Source organism: Molothrus ater, chromosome 1, assembly GCF_012460135.2.
Source record: "Molothrus ater isolate BHLD 08-10-18 breed brown headed cowbird chromosome 1, BPBGC_Mater_1.1, whole genome shotgun sequence".
NCBI lineage: Eukaryota > Metazoa > Chordata > Aves > Passeriformes > Icteridae > Molothrus > Molothrus ater.
Genome location: NC_050478.2, coordinates 14,660,443 through 14,676,906, shown reverse-complemented (window position 1 = coordinate 14,676,906; position 16,464 = coordinate 14,660,443). Strand labels below are relative to the sequence as shown.

General features: G+C 44.9%; 1 protein-coding gene across 2 annotated transcripts in view; it reads right to left on the bottom strand.

Annotated features, from left to right (window-relative positions):
- The window catches only part of NRP1 (neuropilin 1), a 112,930-nt gene extending 100,571 nt beyond the window's left edge, over positions 1 to 12,359 (bottom strand). For both annotated transcript variants that reach the window (XM_036405351.2, XM_036405358.2), the window contains exons 1-2: positions 12,119 to 12,359; positions 8,741 to 8,915 (exon numbers count right to left, since the gene is read on the bottom strand). In XM_036405351.2, coding sequence (XP_036261244.1) covers positions 8,741 to 8,915; positions 12,119 to 12,185 — 242 coding nt within the window. In that variant the 5' untranslated portion in view covers positions 12,186 to 12,359. The remainder of the gene's footprint in view (positions 1 to 8,740; positions 8,916 to 12,118) is intronic.
- Positions 12,360 to 16,464: the final 4,105 nt, after the last annotated feature.

Sequence of the window (16,464 nt, the reverse complement as noted above, 5' to 3'; positions counted from 1 at the left end):
ACTGTGTTGTAAATTGCTCTGGAAACATCTGAAAACCACTGTTAAGAAGCGATTATTAATTTGTGTAGTGCCAGAAATGTATGTCCTACTCATTAGCCCTGCTCAAGTGAGTCTGTGGTTTTAATTGACTTCAGTGTGACTGTTTATGTGAATGAGCAAAACTTTGGCTTTGAGGGAGCAGTTCTCAAAGCTCGAGGCAGAATAATCACTCTGGTGTGAACAGACTTCTAGTTTTCTCTAGGTTACCAAGTTTCAATTTAATACAGAGTGCTGCAAGAAAAAAAACAAAAGGAAAAAGACTACCAGTATAACTTTTTCAAAGAATGGCATGGCCCCAGCACAGGGCTGAGATGTGAGCTCAGTCCTGCCCCATCTGCAGTGGAGTGCTCCAATCCCACTGCCACAACACAGCTCTGATGGGCTCTGTGCTCACGTGGGGGCACAGAGCAGCCCAGAGCACAAATGTGCAACAGGGCCCCAGTGCTGGGAGTGTAGGGAAGGGATTAAGCCAAGCTCACTCAGCTTGAGGCTCAGCCCATCTGTATTTAGGGAAGGCATGGGACGTGTGGCCACTGCAGCTCCATGTCAGTGTGGAAGGCAGCAGACAACTGCCCAGTTTCTCCTGAACAACAGCTGGTTATTGTGCTTCTGGGATGTGCATAGTTTCTTCTGGATGAAATCACATTAAATGGGTGTCTCTTACATATATGGAGATATTTTCTCAATGGTCTTTTTGAGCCATCTGAATTCTTCATTTTATAGCATTACATAAAACCCTTGTAATGATATTAACCTTCAAGATGAGTCTAAATATGCACAATCTGATAATGTTTAAATAAATTATTATAAAGTTCACACAGTTCATAACCAGCTCTGCAGATCACAGAGTTTCACAGTACCTTGTGCATGAGAAACAATCAGAAATTCAATTTCTGAGGTTACACTTTTAAAAACCTTTGATACTGCCCATGAAAATCAATTTCCTCCATGGAAGTTTAGGACTTGGGAAGGGAGTTATTCTCACATTTTTGTGAATTCCTACAGAAAAGCAAATGACCTATGCTCCCAAAAAGTTGGCAGGTGACTTATTAAACTTCTCTCAAATCTCCTTCAGGAAGTTAATTAAAAGTCTATTTGGAAATGGCCAGGTGCTTGCTTCCCACAGTGCAAGAGGGAAATCTGTCACCCTGTTTAAAAAATTGTTTGGTTACTCAGGATAAAGAAATAATCATTATACCAAGCTGTGTGGTTTTATGATGGAAAACTGTGGCTTGGTGAGAAAAGTACCAAGGTCAATACAATGAAAAACCCACAGTGAACTCAGACATGATTTCCAAAGCCAGTGGTGGATAGAGGCCAGGAGAACAAAGTCTTTCCTGCGGTTCACTCAAAAACAATTTTTAAGATTATGGATAAAAATAACTCTCTAGCTTGAGAGAGTTATTAGCTTGAAAAAAATAATTAGAAAATATTTTTAGATGTTTTATAAGGATTGCTAAGGCTGACAAAATTACCTTGTTAAACACTGGATCCTGTCCTAAAATACTATGGCCAAGTCAACTAACAAGAGAATAGTAGGGCCTTTTTCATTCTTTATTCTGCCAAACCACTGCCTCTTGCAATCAGGATTGATTACAAACACCCAATTAAGAGGCATTTGGAACATGATCTGAACACTAATCCTGTGTCTTTTTCTCTTTATACCTAATTATCAGCCTTAAGATGGGTATTAGGGCTTTAATTAGTAGATTTACTTTAGGAACTTCTACATAAACTAAGAAATCTATAACATATACATAAATACAGGCATATGTGCACAGCCCTAAAGAGGTGCACATAAAATATGCCTATATCCAAGCAGTTTGGTGTGATATATAAGCCTAGACATATACATGTGAGTGCATGTATATCTAGTTTTCAGACATAATTTCATTCCTTGGAAATACTGCAAAAGAGAATAATTTAATTTGGGTTCACATTAGCTGTAAAAAGATCTCTATATCATAATTATCAAATTATGATCCAATGTTATAGCTTTCAATAAACTATGATTAAGAAACTAACAGAAACACAGTTTTTTGTTCCAATTAGATTAGCAAAGGAGAGGAGGGTGGAGAGAGGAGCAGTGTGGGGTTGACTGAAAACATATTGAGAGTTTCACAGAGCTAATTCCAACAACTCTGGGTTTCAATTTAGAAAGGACTTAGACCTTTGTTCTGAATTTGTTTATCTCTGTTCACAGAAAGGATGAAGGATTAGGCTTAAGGGAATCCACATTTGACCCTCAAATTTTTCCTGTCTGAAGGGCATCTGGTTGTAGCACATCTAGACAGAATTCCCCTCAGAGTTAAGTGTTCAGAGTAATAGAAACATCCATATATGATGTTTATATCATATATACATATGTTTCATATATACATCCATATATGATGTATAAATAAAAAACCATGTATATGGTTTTATAGTTTTAGTGTGCTGCTGTACTGAGACCCAAGTCAAGACTTTTCTGTGACAGGGGATGCACCCATACACAGAGTGCAATAATGGGCTCTGCAACCCACCCCTCAGCCCTGAACACAGTCCTGCAAGGCTCTCTAGCTATGACCAGGCACTTTGGTCATGGATTTCCTAATACCTTTTCCTGAGAAAACTCAAACTAAAACCATTACTCTAAAAGAACAAATTGTTAAACAGTTTGACAATAGAGACTCTCACAAGAGTTAAATGCTTGGATAAAAACCAAAGGAATTGTTTCATTACACTGTATAATCAGAAAATAATATGATTTCCAAATTCTTTTAATTCTCATTTAGTCCCTACAATAAAATAACAGCATATTCATCCTTAAATACTTGCTTCTCTGTGTGCAAATACACGTGGAATCTTGTGGCAAAGAGATATTATATATACTTTCATAATGCAAAATCTTCAAGTTAAAAAAATTTTTGGGGTACAAGAGTTTCTTGCTTCCTTGCTCCTGCACAGGGTCTGATCTGATTCCTTTCCTTGACAGGAACCTTTCCTGCAGCCATATGGAGGGTACCAAACAGCAGTGGTCTCCAGAAGGGCTGTCTGGGTCTAGCCGAGTGCTCCCTGAGAAATCTTTTTGTGTGCTTAGTACACATGGCAGAGAAATGCCCTCAAAGTACACCCAGAAACATGAGATACCACATGGCTCCTAATCTACTGCAACAATTCTTCTCAAACTAAGCCAAACCCACTTGTTTCTTGTTTTAGGAATAGAATGGACAGCCCACTTCATCCCTTTAATACTTCCAACTTTAGTGCTTCTCTTGGTAACCCCAAACAGCTCTTAGGGACAGATTTTTGAGGGAGACAAAAAGGGTAAGATGCTGCCTCTTCAGCATAGGTATGGCCTTGCCAGTGTGTCAGTGCCCACATCCCACTCTGGCTTTGACAGAGAGATGTCCAGGTCCCTGCCCACCTCTGCCTGGGCAGTGCAGCCCACGGTGGCTGACTCCACACCTTGGGCTGGGTGGATTAGTGAATCCAGTCCAGAGCAAGCAGGGGAGTGCAGGCATCCTTCCAGCTGCCCTCAGCAGTGAGGAGGGGGAATTCCCATGTCTCCTGGATACCTTGTCCTGCTGAAATTCGCTCAAAGGCCAGTGCTGATGCTTAGCTGATAGTGCCAAGCCAATGAAGCCATATTTCTATTGGAAACCTAAGCAAAAGACCTTGGCTCCTTCAGACCTCTCTGCTCTGTGGTGGACAAACACAACCCCTGCCTTCCCCAGACCTGAGCAACTCTGCTCCTGTGCTGCTCACCCTGCCTTGTCAGCTGCAGGCACTGCGCCTGCCGAGCCCCATGGTGGCCAGGCAGAGGGAATTAGGAAGCTCTGACTGACATTTGCTATCCAAATAACCAATACAGTCATTAACCACCCTACGGGGCCTGCGCTGAGCCCTTCCCCACAGTCACCATGAATGATGGGAGGCAGCTCGGTGGGAGTGGACGGCAGAGCTCCCACTGCTCCCACGGCCAGCGGGGCTGCACTGAGCCCAGAACACTTTGGGGCAGTTTGTGGGAGCAGCTCAGGGCTGTGCAGGCTCCAGGTGCCCCTGGGGCAGTCAAGAAGCAGCTGTTGTGTGCAGCTGATGGCAGAAGCCTTCTGACAGGCTCAGTGGCAGCCCAGCCTGGTGGTTCTGCAGCTGGGCAGCAAGGACATGGGCACTCTTACTCCCATCAGCTCAGCCCAAAGGGCTTGAACTACCCCTGCACAAAAGGAACCAACACGAGGCACGAGGCCTGCACAAAGCAGACCTTGCTGCATGGAGGAACAGGAACCAGGATTTAGACAAAAGCAAATGAAAGCTTAAACTTTGCAGAAACTAAAGGAAGGCCGAGCCATGACTTCCCTTGCTCCTGTTTATTTTACCAGCCTGAGTTTGTTATACCTACAGATTTGTAGCATAAATCCATTGACATTATTTAGAAGTAAAATGGATGAATGAATTTCTAACATCATTAGGTCTATGGGAGTTATGTGGAGCTATACTTTCACTCTGTAGGTCTGAATACCTACGCTTTCTTCCTTACCCAAGGATCTGGAGGAGGCATTTTCTTCTATATAAACAAACATAGATTTTTTTTCTCTGTATTCTATAACTGACTGCAATTTCTGTACAGCTCTGCTCTCATTCACGTAACTAACCCCTAGTAAATGCAATATGAAGAGTAATTATTTATGACATCTCTCCTATAACTTGAATGTTTCCAAAATGGACAATTTTTCCATTCTGAGAGATTTGACAGCACTGTTGTATATAATCCACAAGTGTTAAGCAAGAACTATATTTATTTACTACATTTATAAATGATGGCCATTATAATAATAGTGCTGTGTGGCATATCTCTGAAAACCTTGTAAAACAATACAGTCAAGTCTGGCAACAAAGTTAATAATTTGTCAGTAAGAAAACCACTGTTGGGCTTTTTCTACCCAACCCTCCACCTTTCTTAAGCCCTTTTCTTCTGAAGCTTCACATTCATTTTCTTAATGTTTTTAACCTAGTGTCTGTGAAATTTTTATTGCTCCCTAGATAATGACATCTGATCTGAATGTAACCACACACCTCTTTGCTCAGCAACATTTGTCACAAACCATTATAAATTATCATGCTGATAGTGTGCATTGCTGGGAAACCGGAAAAGTTCCATAAATTCAAAGTACTGTATCAGTGACATTCTTGTTTATTATCTAGGTATAAAGTTTTACTAGATTCAAGATGGCTACATTTACACAGTAGGATACTTCAGCAACACGAGACTTGTACAGCTTGCACTAAGTGCTGAAAAGCATTTACCACATGCAACAAACACTGGAGCATTTTAACTAATATGTGGCCATATGTTTTGTCTCTTCTATTCATTTTAACCATGTTCCTGACTCCAAGAATGCATGCTTATTTTTGGGACTTGCTTGAGAAAAGGCAAAACGGCAAACAAAAACTATTTTTCTCTTAAAGTACAACCATAATTTCTGTTTCTTGGCTTCTTGAAGAAGAGGCATAACACTCATTAAAGCTAAATGTTTAAAGACACTGTGAATTTCTTCATTATATATGTCCTTGATAACAATCTGTGGTCGACATGTTTGTGTACTTCCTGTCGAAACCCAGTATTTCCATAATGCTGTACAGTAGTCCTGTCTAGAAGATTCTTTATTAGATGAACCCAGCTTGTGTGAACATATTTTTAATTATTTGCCTGTCTTTATTCTTCAATACTGTGAAAGTTGAGTCCTTTGGAATGCTTCCAGAGAAAAAGGAATTTTCACCATGTTTACTTGAAATTTAAAACAACTCAAATGGTTCTGATTGTCAGAAAAACATACATATATGAATTTTATTAGCAGTCATTTGAGAAATACTTATTCATTAAAGCATAGCATAATAAGTAGGTAAATCAAGGGCATATTCTTAAATTAATTCTAAACCCTAACATACAGAGAGACTAACTGGGAACAGCTTCAGTAACAACTAGTGCTTAAATGTGCTGCTTTTGATTCTCCCCAGAGAATCAGCCTTTCACCAGTTTTACATTTCAATACATCTAGCCCTCTATATAGAGCAATATTTTTTAAAGTTAGGTAAAGCCTCTTGATTTTCTTGTTGGCACTACGGAACAAGAAGGTAACCGTTCCAAAGTCAAAATGTCTCCCTTCCTGGGCTCAGGGGGTCCCTGTTATTAAAGTTGTTTTCAATGCTAACTAAGGTCCAAGTTGCAATGAACAGCATTATAAAGAGGATTTTGGGAGCTAGGCCAGCAAGCTAATCTTCTCTAGTCTACTCTAATTGTATGGGACATTTTTTGTTCCCAGACATGAATTCCCTTATCTCCCATTTTCTATCTGCATTTCATATTTAAGTGGTTATTAATTTCCAGTGCTAAACCTTTCAATAAACTAGACTGTAACCTAAATTACACATTTCTAGATTGCAAACTGGGTTTCTAATAAGCTAAGCATATTAGAGAAACAAAATGTACTTAGCTGAAAACCAAAAAAATCTCGTGATACATTTATTGCATTAATCACCCGTTGTATTCAATATTCAGTACAAGGAATGTGAATTTTGTAAGTAGATGCTGAAATTTCAGACCAGAGAGATTGCTGACAAATTCCTGTTGCTGAAATAATTGCTCTGGTCCTAAGGTTTTGATGTTTTTTTTTGTTGTTTTTTTCCCCACAAATACAATCCCTCTCAAGTTAAAAAGAGCAATTTTCAATATAAATGAAGTAGCAGCTGAGTAATTTAGCATAGCCTAGAAAATTAGCGTTTCAGCACAGACAAAATAATGGTAAAGTCATCACCATCATACACTGCAAACACAATGCAAACAACCCTGTTGAGAGACTTCCTTCCACCCACTACCATCTCATTACTGCTTTGGGCTCCATTTCAGGGGCAGAAATAATGCAGCAGGGAGAGTGGACAATGAACACTGAAGAAGGAAGCAGCAGAGGGAGGGAGTCAGTCCTTTCCCTGGACCCAGTTCAGCTCAGTCTAGCACTGTTTAGCACAACACTGTGCCACAAAGATTAATTGTTCTTCAAATAATTGTAGGCTGTACACCATTTTACTGCTGCCAAAGACTATGTTGGTTTTACAGAGTTGGAAAAACATGCATTCTAGCAATGGAGAAAAAGGATTTGACACTGAAACATGCTTGATTTTATTTCTTAATTTCTCTATAAGAGGCAAAGAATGACAAATATTGTAAAGCATTAGCAGCATTCCACAGAATGAAAGCAAAACCTGTATCAAGAAGACACAGAGCAGTGAACCATTGCCTGAGTACAAGACATTAAAAATTAAAGAATGGGAAGTCAGCGTGTGAACATATGGTGTGAATATGAGCTGCAGCTCCAACACCACAGTAAAAACTCATTTTCGCAAAGTTTCGTTTTATGAGCACAGGGTTTTTCTGCGTTATCACTCAACTATGGCACTGAAATGCTGATCTATAAGTGGTTATAAAATATCATAAAAAAGCAACTAAGTACCACAATGCATCATTAAAAACTTCATTTTAAGAAAAAACAATAATTGCGATCTAAGTAATCAAGTTATTAAATAATAGGACAAAGATATGCATAGTAAAAATTAAGTGCTTGATACACTTGCTCTCTTTCCCTAAGTCCAACACTCTCATCTCATGGTCTATCACAAGCACTCCTGATAAACTGAACATCATTTTATGGGACCAAATCCTGAATACTACCGTGAAATACCAAGCACCACTGGCTATTGAGTTTAATCTTTCTGACAGGCAGAGAAAATCTTGACTGGTAGCATTAATCAACAGCACCTCTCTTGCAGTTATCAGTAGGGGATAAAAAATTATGATACACGAGAAATATTTAAGTAACTATGATAGCCCAGTCCAGAAATATTTAAATAATGAATCACTAAAATATTTTCTTCATGCAACAAGCTGGCTGAATTCAGAGGGCATGTTGAAGAGGGGAATGATCTGACCATATGTTGCCTTGTGCAAGCTGTGAGATTTACAGATTTGGGGAAATGTGGAGAACAGCTTCTGGGAGGTTCCGATTCTCCTTCTCACTTTTGGAATGGGTGGTCAAAGGGAATGCGAGGACAGGGGACAAAGGAAGCTCAGCTCCCTCCTTTCTCCTCTCAGGGCACTACAGGAGAGCAGGAGGAGGGGAAAGAAAAGCTACTGGCTATAAATCAGCAGCAAAGGGAGAAAGAAGGAAATACGACTATCAGTCCTCCAGTCCACCGCCCCTTGAAGAGTGAGGGTAATTGCCAGACTAACTCAGCATTAGGAAGATTTGCCAATTTATAAACGGCCTGTCTATTCCATGGGCTGCTTGTAGTCGTGGGGGTAAAAAAGGAAAAAGAGCTCCTTTTTCAAACTCCAACTCAAACAAGAGAGTTACAAAAACAAACGGGCCAGCAAACGGTGCCTCACCACAACCGCAGCCCCACTCCGCGCATCACCACCGCCCCCCGCTCGCAGCGCACCGGGCGGGCGCAACTCAGAGCAGCTTACAAACCTCAGAAAGATGTAAAGACATTTTTAACACCCACAGACACACACGCACACAGGCCCACCCGGACACACACTCAGAGCTCCCTGCCCCGCTCGCCGCCGGCCCGGAGCTGCCCGCGGATCTGCCCCTGGCGCTGCCCGCGGCGGCCGGCAGGTGTCGCCGTGGCGCTCCGCAGCGCTCCCTCCCGCGCTCTCACTCACTTGCAGTCGCGGTCCTCCAGGTCGAAGTGCGGGTTGAAGTTGATCATGATGCGCTGGTAGGGCTCCGGCGCCTGGATCAGCCACTCGCACTTCTGGCTGGGGTGGTAGGACTGCGGGTAGCCGGGAGACGTCAGGTACCCGGGGCTTAAAATTTTGATCGTGTCGCCACACTTGTCTGCGGGGGAAGGGAACACATGGGCTGGTCTCAGTGCCCCCGGCAAGCATCCGGGCACGGCCCGCAGCAGCGGACCCGGCAGACTGCCGTGGGAAAGCTGCGCGGCCGCAGCCTTCTTCAGGCTAACTTAGCATTCTTCTGCTTCTAAGGGCATCTGGGCTACTATCTACCGGCTACTATCCTTAAATCTGCTGGCTGTAAAGGCAGCAGACAGCAGAAGGCACTCCCATTACTAAATAGTCCTCCACTCCAACAGTACCCCTTACAGTGTTAAGGCCTTGCCCCTTCATAACTGCGTTAATGTTGGCTGAGAAGGGTACATGGGACATAATTAACTCCAAAAACTGTACTCTTCTTAAGTATGAAGTTTCAAGAGAAGCTGGGAGGAGATGTTAAGAGATGCCATTTGACCCCCTGCCCAGCTATGGGATAAGTCTGGTCTGTGTCACTGACCATTGGGATTCTATTGGTGGATCCAAGCTCATTCACAGGACAGCCTCCCTTTGTTTTATCAGTCCATAAATCTAGGCAGGTTGAAACTATCTGTGCTCTTCAAACCCAGGATAGAAGAGAACAAAGTAGCTCTAGTGAAGCAGAAATCATCCGCTATTTACTCTTTCAAGGACGTTTGTTCATGCTTGGAGACTGCATCAAAGTAATGGAGCAGAACAACCTCCCTTCCTCTTCCCTTCATTCCTTCCTCCCCTGAACAACAACAAAGATTTATTTCTAATAGCAAAATAGTTGCAAAAGTTTCTAGAATCACAAAGTGTGACAATTGCTCCTTTGGGTCAGCATTGTCAGGGTTGCATTTTAAGCTTTATAGGAAAAAAAAAAGGGAAAAAAATCATCCAGCCTACACAGTCACTCACTTCACTGTCCAGTGCAGGTTTGTGTTATCACTTTTTTTACTACTATGGATTTCTTTCTGTGCACCTTCAGGTAGGAAAAACTTTCTCCAAGTGTTGGTTGTTTAATTTTGAGTGATAAAACAAGACAGTAAACTATGGACAGGAAGAATGTCCCCACTAAAGCAAGACTATATATCACTACATCTCAATAATGGTATACACAGTCTGCAGTGCTCTATCTAATACATTCCCTGTGAAAGCAAAATGGCAATCCTTACTCTCAGCATGAATTTATAAATATACAGGATTTTATTGTAGGAAAAAACAGGTCAAATGGAAATGAATGAGGAAGTGCACATCAAAAATGCATAAAGCAACACTCTTTATAGAAATTATTTGCCATAAATTAGGAGGGAAGGGGTTGATAGGTACTCAGATGTATGGTCAAATCCCAGATACTGCCAAGCATGCTGCTGGGAAAGGCTATCTTATTATATTTCTGCCGTGCCTTTGCAAAACAGGCTGTTTTCCTCTGACCAGAACAAAAGGCATTGGTGCTTAAAGTTCAAAAGCTGTCACTGGTGATCTTGCTAATCCGCTCTCTGGGGCTCTCAGGGAATCTTGCCTTTTCCTCCCTGTGTAAGCATACTCGGAAAGTGATCTTGTCTCATTAAGCCCACTCCAGCCCTGCAAACATCATGGCAGGGTCTGGCATCTGTTAAATGCCTGAAATAAAGCAGTGCTGCTTCTAGTCACTTGACAGAGTCACTTCAGAGGACGCTGAGGTGGACTCACTACCACCAGCGCTCCTTAATCTGCGACTTCTGGGAAAGTGACAGTGTAATAAGATAATGCGGTCTGCTAGACTCCTTGGCTCTGTGCAATCTCCCTCACACTTGATTAAGAAGAGCAGTTTCTAATGACTTTGGACCATTAGTTCCAAATAAGGTTAATGAATTAATTTAGTGGACACTAATACTGCATGTAGGTGAAGGTGGCATTAGTAGGTCTGGTAGGCTGCAGAGAAGGTTAATGGCCTTGGTGACTCCAGCAGGACCACCACATCAACCACTCGTGGTGGAGGCTTCTGCCCAGCAACTTCCTCTCCTCCTCTGCACAGGAAGAAATGAGCAACAAGAGCATGGGGGTGGCCCCCTTCTGTCCCTCAGAGGTACAGGGGGGCAGTGTGGGTCTATGTGGGAGGCAGCTGCCCACACCCCGAGCTGGGCTGGGGGGATGAGCAAAGTGCACCTCTGGGAGCATCCCCACACCAGGCTTGGGGCACCCCTCTAGCACCTTTGCTCCTGTGCCACAGCACTGCAGGAGGAAGCTCCTGATTAAACTAAGCAGCCTCCTCAAAACATATTGGGAAAGAGATTAACTTCCATCATAAAACATGTGATTTTAATACTCTCGCTTGACACTCCACTTGCAGTCCCTTATTAAAACAATATACCAGTGTAAGTGGAGGGTGCTCTCTTCTTTTAATTACTTTGATTGAAAACCCAGTCAGGCAAAAGTAAATATTTGATAATTAGTTAATAATAATTGCTCGGGATTTCTTAGGAAAGGAAGATTCACATGAGCTGTTTCATGTGCAAGAGCTAAACGTCAAGCAGTCCCACAATTAGACCATCTTTAAAAATGCATCATGCAGTGAAATATTCACAGTGCCCTGGCATTGTTCGGGGAAGGAGGAGCACGCTGCTTTTAATTAGTTGTGTTTTCAAGGGTTGCTTGACAGTAAACTAGACGCATCACTCATTTGTTATGGGATTTTCTCCTCCTGGAAGGAAGTCTCGAGCCTTCACAGAGAAGCTCAGCTCCCCTCTTGGCACAGTGTAAGTTGCACGTAAACTGCAGACTTGGGAAAGAGGTACTCTAGAGAGTCCTCCGTGTGCAGACTATTCGCAGGTACACACACAGCTGGTAGGAGGCATGAGCTAAAATTTTACGCTTTGGAAAACAGAAAGAGCGGGCGGGGAAGAGAGCCTTCCCTTTAAAGCATTCATTATCTTTCAGATATCGAAGGAGAGACGTTTAATTGCCTATGGGACGGGACGCTATTAAGATAATTGGCTGTCCTGATCTAGTGAGAATGAGCAGCCTGCTTTATACAATAAACCCAAAAAGCAGAAAATAAAGTCGGAAAGCAATGTCGGGGAGGGCGATCCTCAGACGAGGACTGAACCGCATCCCTCCTCGGGCAGAAAGTTACCCCCAGCCGGGTTTATGCCGGTGCCGGTCCCACGGCCCGCCGGGCACCGCCGCCCGCCCCCCGCGCCCGCGGCCCCGGAGCCCGGCCCCGCATCTGCCCGAGCTGAGGAGAGCCGACGTCCCCGTGACACTCACCGCTCCGCAGAGCCCTGGCGAGGGTGAAGGTGAGGGCTGCACAGTGTAGGAGAAGTCCCCAATCCATTTTCCCTTCCGACAGCAGGGAAAGGAGGAAAAAAAAAAAAAAAATGCCTTCCACGCACAACTCTTCCTTAAATCCTCCAGCCGGAGTGAGGAGCAGAAAGCACGGTCCGCAGGGGCAGTCTCGGGGACAGAAGGAGGCTGGCTTCTCTCTGTGCCTCAAGCCGCCCGCATCCTGTCATTTAGCTCCGGCTCCCTCTCCCCTTCCCCACACTTGTTCCTTCTCCAGGCGCCGCTGCCCTTGCCATTCCCAGCGAGACTAGAAAGCCAAATAAAAACGAGGGGAAAAAATAACAAAAACAAAACCCAACAAACACAGAGACAAGACAGATAAAAAATACTGGCGGCTGCCGACACCTCGGGAGCGCTCTGCTGGGCGAGGGTGCTCTGCGGAGGGGAGATAAGGAAGGGAAAGAGGCCGTGAGCGGCGACCAGCCAGGCGCTGGAGTTTGGCAAACTGCGTCCCCGCTGCCTGCCCCGCTCTCCAGCGACGCGGCTCCCGCGGGGCCGGAGCCCGGGAGCCCCGGGGCGGCGGTGCCCGGCGGAGCCCGGTGGTGCCCGGCGGTGCCCCGCACTCACCTGCCCCGGCGGGAGGCGAGCGAGCGAGCGCGCTGCCCAGCAGGCACTGCCGGCCGGCCGGGGAAGTGGGAAGCGCCCGGGCGGCTCCTGCTCGCAGCCTGAGAGAAGAGGAGCGCAACTCAGCGGCAATAAGAGAGGCCGAGGAACCGCCGTCTCCCAAGCCCCAGTCCCCTCCCCCTCCCCGCCCTCCTCCTTCTCCTCCTCCTCCTCCTCTCAGCCCCCCAAGACATCGGCAGCGCGGAAGAACGAACGAACAAACAAACACGGCAAGCCCCAGCTCTGGCGCTCAGCCGAGGCGGGGACAGGCGAGGGGAACGCGCGGAGCAGAGCAGAGGGGGGCGGGAGGCGGCGGCCCCCGGCACGGCAGGTACAGCCGATGCGGGCGGCGGCACCACCTGCGCCCGCCGCCCCTGCCCGGCCCTGCCCCGCCGTGTCCTGCCGTGCCCTGCCCGGCCGCCCCCGTCGCCCCGGCCCCCCACACACAGACACGCACACACACACCCATCCCTGTCCGCCTCCCGGCTCGGTACCCCGCGGGAACTCTGCCCCGTCCCTTCCTGGGCCATCCCCTCTGCCACCTTTGCCTCCTCCGCCACCTTCTCCCCCTTCCAACACTCCTTTTTTGTTTCATGCGAGAGTGCGTGTCCCTCGATGTCCCTGCCCTTTCCCCACTGGGACACCACCGTCCCTTCTTGTCCTAGGGAAAGCAGGCTGAGCTGATGTGGGGTGAGCTGCCAGGACCCCTGTCAGAGTATCCCCAGGTGTCAGGCTCATCTGGCCACTGCATATCTGCCTCCCTGTATCCCCTCCCTTCCCACCCTTTTCCCACCCTTTTCCCACCTCCCTTCTCACCCACTCTTGCTGTCATTCCCGTCTCTCTCAGCTCCTGTTGCAGCTTTGCCCCCCTCACTCTGTCTGTCTCTCATGAAGCCTCTTGAGGGGCTGAGGAGCTACTGGGGTCCCCCAGGGCCAGCTCTTCTCCCGAAGGAGGCTGTGCAGCATGAAATCCCCACTGGGGAGTGTGTGTCTCCTCCTGAGCATTCTCCCCGCCACCACCACAGGCAGCAGAGGAGTGCAACAAAGCGGGGACATACCAGGCTCTGAATCCTGCTGCTTTGGCTGCACGGTCTGGTGCTCACCACCTATGGGCTCTGTCTCTTCCTTGCCCTATTCCCCTGCCTTACAGGCTGTCCCTGCACCTGGGGAGTGATCGCCTTGCTGAACCCAAATGCTTTTTTATGTGGAGTACTTTGCACACCCTCTGTGTGAGGGCAATCCAGTTGCTGAGGTAGGGGTTAGAGGGAGAGCTCCAAGGCTGAAAGCTGAAACACAGTGTTCAATGGTTCCCAAAGGTGGGTCTGTGCTCAGAAAATTACCTGCAGCCAGGGGTGGATGTCAGCCTCTGTCATGTCCCAAGGCAGTTCGAAAACAATTTGTTACTTGTGCACCGTCAAGGCAAACTCTGTTAATGCTTCATCAGGAAAGAGGCCTGAGAGAATACCTACTCCAGAAGGAGTTTTTCTGAAGGATGCCGTGGGAAAAGAGCTGGATTTTACTGAGGACAGGGTCATCCTCCAAGTGTAGCCATGGCAGTAAACCCCTGTCCACTCTGAAGATATAGCCTTGTTTGAAATAGTTTTCAAACATAGTTGTCAGTCTGCAGCCACACAGATTAACTACAAATGTGTTACATCTGTGTACAGAAACCACACACAAATCCAGCCTCCTCCATCCCTTTGTCTCTAGCCCTGAGTCTGAGATTTCTACTCTCACTCTCCCTCGCTGCCCTTTTGAAGCCCTGAGTTTAAGGTCAGCTGAAGTCTGGAGATTAAGTCTGTAGGAAATCTGTCTGTTGGTTTCATACTGCACACTCTCTCACCACTACTCTCTGAGTTTTTTCCAGACATTCCCCTTCTGTTCCGTGATTACAGTTCCCTAATATTGTGCACTCAAATGCAGTTTGATCCTGTTATACTTTCTGTACACCTAATTCTTTCCTTTGTTGGCTTCTGCTTCTGCCCCTGCCCATGACCCTGCTTCTGCCCATGCCTATGTCTGCAGGCGGGCTAGAAACAGGCAGGCTGGAACTAGTCAGATTGAGTTATTGGGTTCAGTCTCATTTCCCTGTCTTTAGGCAGTCTCTGGATCATCATTTGCAATACTTATGCATTTTCCTGATTGATTGGGATGTATATTTTATGGGTAGCACATTAAGCCCCCTTTATTTTTTTTTTCTTTTAGAGGCATTCCCAGAACACGGGGGAAGGGGAGAGTTAACAGTGCTTTCTGATTATTAAAACTCACTCTGCTGGACAGTCCTTGAGATAAATGGGTTCTGACCTGATCATAGTTAGGCTGTTTGAGCAACAATATAGCTTTTACAATAAAGCAAATCTATTTTTGAAAACAGAAATTACCTGCTGATGGTTGCTTACTAAGGGTTTGCAGAAATATATACATACATACATGTTTGTTTTAAAACCTGTTCCAGAAACCAAGATTAATTCTCTAAGTGACAGTTACTCAGAAAGCATGTGCATCAAAAAATACACTTACTGCATGACAGTGATGGCCCTATTGCTTTGGGATTAGCATTGTCTGTCAGGTGATTTCTAGGAATCTGCAGAAAGGAAATATTCATTGCCAGCTGTACACTGTAAAGATGCTCCAAACCAACCAACCAACCAACCAACCAACCAACCAACCAACCAACCAACCAACCAACCAACCAACCAATAACCAACCAACCATTGTGTTTCATCAGTTTTTTTCCCTATCTGATCAATAAGTTGATTTTTTGCAGATGGAGACATAGTTTTTAGTAGCTAGTGTATTTTAAAGAAATTCCTTTCTCTGGAAGAAAACACTTAAATGCAGAACATGTACATTAGGGAAGATGGTACAATGTGATAAATTGTAAGATAATGATGAAAGTTGCTTTTTATCACCTGAGCCTAGCCAGTAATCACTAATCCATATCCCAAGGTTTATTTCAACATGCTTATGTCCCAAATATCAGTGTTTCCTCCTCTTGCAGAGAGAGATGTGCAGCAGGCTGCAAAGAGAGCTGAACAGGAATGGCCTCTGTTGGGGCTACCATGGCCCATAGAAAAGGATTTCTGCCCTTCCTCAGCACTGTGGGGGCATTTTGGATTCGACAATGGGGCTTTATTATTTTTTTTTCCTGTTGATGTCTCAAGGCCTAGCAAATATACCAGAGTCTGGTACATTAATGTCCTTCCCTATCATAACATGAATGACACCAGTCTAATTTTTCCACCCATCTTTTTCTCTCTATATAAGCACAGTTTTCTCCTATGTATGAATTGCCCTGGAATGATGAGTAAAGACATTCTATCCTTGGTTTACATATATTTACCTGAAAATGTTTAATCTTTAATAATCTTGAATATAAACTGGCATCAAATGAAACATTCAGAAGTCTCTTTTTATAATCCACTTCTCACATTTTAGTCACGGAATTTTAGGTCCTGATCCTGCAACTGCTTACACATTTGTTCAGCTCTCCATTTTCACATCAGTAATGGGATTTTATGGCAAGGATGAGTTAGTGTTACAAAGACTGAATCTGAATCCAATGTATGTAAAAGTTAATGGAGTGGCTAGCTTTGGGGTTTGGGTTCAGGCCCATCTTTGCTTCATAATTTGACTTGGTGTTTATAATGCTTTTTTGAAGATTGTCT